This window comes from Myotis davidii, unplaced genomic scaffold (assembly GCF_000327345.1).
Source record: "Myotis davidii unplaced genomic scaffold, ASM32734v1 scaffold100, whole genome shotgun sequence".
Taxonomy (NCBI): domain Eukaryota; kingdom Metazoa; phylum Chordata; class Mammalia; order Chiroptera; family Vespertilionidae; genus Myotis; species Myotis davidii.
In genome coordinates this window covers 1,224,226-1,228,455 of record NW_006292691.1, presented here as the reverse complement: position 1 = coordinate 1,228,455, position 4,230 = coordinate 1,224,226, and the positions used below count along the sequence as shown (strand labels likewise).

The 4,230-nt window shown below is 62.1% G+C and overlaps 1 protein-coding gene across 1 annotated transcript in view; it reads right to left on the bottom strand.

Annotated features, from left to right (window-relative positions):
• CACNA1H (calcium voltage-gated channel subunit alpha1 H) overlaps positions 1 to 4,230 on the bottom strand; it is a gene marked incomplete at its 3' end in the record, with an annotated part of 31,259 nt that overhangs the window by 17,915 nt on the left and 9,114 nt on the right. The window contains 3 exon segments of the mRNA XM_015565595.1: positions 622 to 773; positions 2,249 to 2,691; positions 3,822 to 4,225. Coding sequence (XP_015421081.1) covers positions 622 to 773; positions 2,249 to 2,691; positions 3,822 to 4,225 — 999 coding nt within the window.

Below are 4,230 nucleotides of genomic sequence, written 5' to 3'. Positions count from 1 at the left end.
CCTGGGAGCCACCGTGGCCTGCACTCAACCCCGGGGTGAACAGCAGGTCTGGCTGCATCAAGGTGCCCAGAGGGGCTGAGGGGCGGTGGCAACGTCTCTGAAGACAGCGAACTAGCTGCCATCCTGGCTCTGGCCCGACAGACGCTTCTCAACCAGGGCTTTCCCATCCTGCACCTCCCACAGCCATGCCTGGCTCAACATCCCCCCTCCCTCCGCTGGGGTGGGGGTCCCTTGACTCCCAAGGACCTCACTTCCTCCTGGGGAGAAACTTTCCCCAGAGTCTCCTGCTCCTTTCTGCGTGGCCTTTGCTGCAGCAGCAACTGCAGAGGAGGCTGGCTTTCTCGCAGGCTGAGCCCTAACAGAGGCCAGGCAGGTGCTGAAGGACCCTGAACACTCACTCTATTCCTGAAGGGAATAGCTCCGGTAGATTATAGAAACGTACGCCTGACAGGCAGCTGACCTAAGTGTGTGTGCCCTGCAGTGCCTGCGGGAAGGGACTCCACTGAGCGTCTCCGTAGCCGCCAGAGCACACTGCCAGCGGTGCCACTCCCTTTGGCTGGGCTCTGCTCCGACACTGGAGCCTCCAGGAACCCCGTGGCTGGGCAGGAAGCGGGGACCCACCTGATGACCACGATGACACCGTCGAAGATGTTGTAGGGGTTCTGGATGTAGCCCAGCGGGCCGCAGGCCAGCAGCTTCAGCAGCATCTCCAGGGCGAACATGCTGGTGAACACGATGTTGCTGATCTCCAGGGCGTTGGTCAGCTCGTCCGGCTGTGGGCAGCAGCAGGACCATCAGGGGAGGGCCACTGCCCCCATAGACGGGGAGCAGGAAAGGCTGCACCGAGGGGCCAAGGGCCCAGAGGCCACAGCAGGCGTCTTAGGAACCTATTGGCGGCCGTCTGAAGGAGGCAGCTGGGCCCCAGGGGTAGCTTCTCCAGCTGAACCCTGGCCCATCCGGCCTTCCCTCTGTCACTCCCCCTGGTCCTTCCTGACCTCCCCCCCAGAATGTCGGTGCCTTAGGGCTCTGAAGATACCCAGGGAGCAGGGCCTGGAGTACCTGTCCAAGGTTCGGGGTGGGCGTGGGGGTGTAGACAGTAAAAGTAAGGGTGCTTCCGAAAGCTGGCCCAGTCTCTGGAGCCCTCACACACCCTTCCTTGTTGGCAAAAGGCCCAGAGGCCCACCGTACTGAGGGCATTTTATCCTGCCTGTGTGTGCATGGTGTACACCTGTGCTAGTGTAAGTGCTTGCGTGTGTGTGCATGTATCTGCACATGTGTCTGTACCAGTGACCTGCCTATGTGTGAATGCCTGGAAACGTGCTACACGTGTGGTAGATATGCACATGGTTACAGTTCTATACACATGTTCACATCTGTATGGGTAAGCCTTGCATGTGTACATCTGTGGACATGTGTGATTGTGTACCGGTGTATGCACTGTGTGCACGTGTGGCGGAGGCTCCTCCGTGCAGGGGTCCCTCGAAGCCCACTGCTACCGCTGGCCTGGATCTCACCCTCACAACAAGCACCTCCCGCCTGGGCCTGCTTATGGCTGGCACCGCTAGGATTTCCCCTAAATTGCTCCAGGATGAAAGGAAACGGCTTACGTGGCATGAGAGGACCAATGGGCAGGAGATGAGGAAGTCGATTTGGTCGTTACAAGTGAACGGACCTTGGTCCTGAGAGGACACCGTCTCCTGCCAAACCCGCTGCTGCCCTCCCTGGTGTGGCCCTCTCCTGGCCAGTGTGCAGGGTCAACTGGGGGGCTGGGCACCCCACAATTCCTCCTCCTGGGGCCAGTCCACATCCCCACCTATTCTGGTCACCAAGAGGCACCCCATCGGGTGCTGCCGGTGGGCCTGGCTCAGGTAAGGGGGGGCCTCTTTGCAAGAACTGGGCCGGTACCTTCCTGAGAAGAGCCACCAGCTGACCTGTAAACGCCCTCAGTGCCCACTGCCTCTGGGTCTGGGTGGTCTCCACCCCCCCACCCCAGATGAGAGCGACTCCAGGCCGGAGCCACGGTGTCTGTGTGCACCACTCAGCAGAGACCCGGCCCAAGGAGGAGGAGGAGCATTTGCTGAGTAACTGATAAACATCATCTGGCTCCAAGGCCCCATGCCCCAACCTCCACAATCCCAATGTGGGTCCCCAAGAGGCTACAATCGGGAGGCACACAAGGAACATACTCCCCAGGGGTCATGACAACAGTCACGACTCCCAGGGGGCGGGTGTGCCCGCGCCCACCCACCTGCTCGTGGTACTCAATGCCCATGCTCAGGGTGTTGGTGAGGATGGCCATCATGATGCCGCGGTTGAAGTACTTGCTGTCCACGATCCTGCGCAGTTTGCCACTGACGGTAGCCCACACGTGGCTGAGCCCACCAGGCTTGCCAGAGGCCACCCGCTGCTGGGCCCGCCTCCGCACACTGCCCTGGGCGGGTGTGCCGGCCACTGGGGTCGGCTGCATGGGGTCGCGGTGGTCCCCGTGCCGCACATCCTGTGTGAACTCATAGACCGCGTTGCCGTCCGAGTCTCCGCTCTCCGAGTCGCTGAACTCAAACTCGGGGTCTCCCAGGGCACTAGCGCAGTAAGGACAGTCCTTCAGCTCGCAGGTCAGCGTGCCCGCCTGGGGGCTGGGCAGGGGGCAGGGCACACTCAGGCCTGACAGGCGGCTGGAGGCCTGGCCCAGTCCTGAGGGGTGAAGGGTACAGGCAGGGTCAGGGCACTCGGCGGTGACAGCTGGGGTGGGCCCACGCCCACACAGAGGCTGCTGTAGGGTGAACGTGCACACCTGGGCACACTCATACTCAGGAACACACGCTTCCCTGGAACACTCATGTGCACACCTAGGAACACACACACACACCTGGGCACAATCATGCGCACCCTGGACAGGGGTGCTCTGTGCACACACAGGGGCAGGGACACAGAGGGGCGGAGAAGCTCAGCTGTGCTATGGCCACATCATCCAGAAATGTAGCACGAGCTACTTTTTAGCAGCCGTGTGAAAGGTGAGATGAACACATCAGCCATCTTCGCTCCAACGTGGACCAGACGTGAGTGACTGAAGAGAACTGCGCACCCCTTCCTCACTGAGGGCAGTGGGGGATCAGTTGCTGGGACCCAGGTACACTCTGCACCCAAAGCTGTGGCCTGCACTCATTACCGCTCAGGGGCCCACGAGGCCGGGGCCGTCCAATGGGTAGCGCAGGGCTAGAAGCACGTGGGCCGCGGCATGCTGGCTCTCACAGCCCGGGCACATTGACTGAGGGCACACACAATGACCCCACCCACGCCCCTACCTGCCCCAGGTGCACCATGTCTACACACTTGCACACACCACTGGGAGGCCTTATAATCTGTACGGGGCCCGGTGTCTCTCCTTCGACCACCCATCCGAGGTGGGGAGGTGGGTGAAGCAGAGGTGCCAGGTGGGAAAAAACCCTTCGTGGCACTGGAACCTGCATTCCTCCCCATGCCCCTGCCTCAGTCTCCCGACCCAGACGTGGGGCTGGCCACACCTCAGGAGGAGTTGCCAGGTTTTGAACATGGGCAGACGGTACTTCCTGGGGCGAGGTGGGGGCAATACTCTGCCACCTTCAGAATTCTCATCCATGTGGTAAACGCTCATGGTCCACTGAGCCACTGGCTGCTTGGGGCTACCACGGGTGGACAAAGGGGGTGCCCTCTCTCCCCTCCTGGCCATGTCAGGGTGTGAGGTGCCAAAGCCCCTCCCCTCTTCCAGGACACGCGCGTGTGCGCGCGTGCACGTGCACACATACACACACACACACACACACAGGCGAGGGTGAGGTCCTTACCATGTTCCCCAACCAAATGCTGGATCTTCTCATAGGGGTCGTGGCTGCTCAGGCTGAGGGAGCTGTGTCCTCCAGCTCCTGGTGGCCGACTGGCCCGCTTCCCCTTGGACCTGGGGCTGGTGCCGCCTTTGCCGCTACCAGGTGCTGAGGGCAGGATGGTGGGGTAATTCATGGTGCCCAGCCCCATGGCCAGCTTGAGGCTGGCGGCGGTGGCCGCAGCCTGTACCACCTGAGCCCGCTCCTGCGGCCCTTCCACGTGGCAGTCCGCATGGTACACGCTGTGCACTGACTCGGCATCCAGCGGCCCGGGGCTGGGCGAGGGTGGTGAGGGCAGCGCTCTAGCCCGGACCAGACTGGTGTCTCCGGTGCCTTGCTCAGGGCTGGGCCGGCGTGGGCTGCTGTGGCTGAA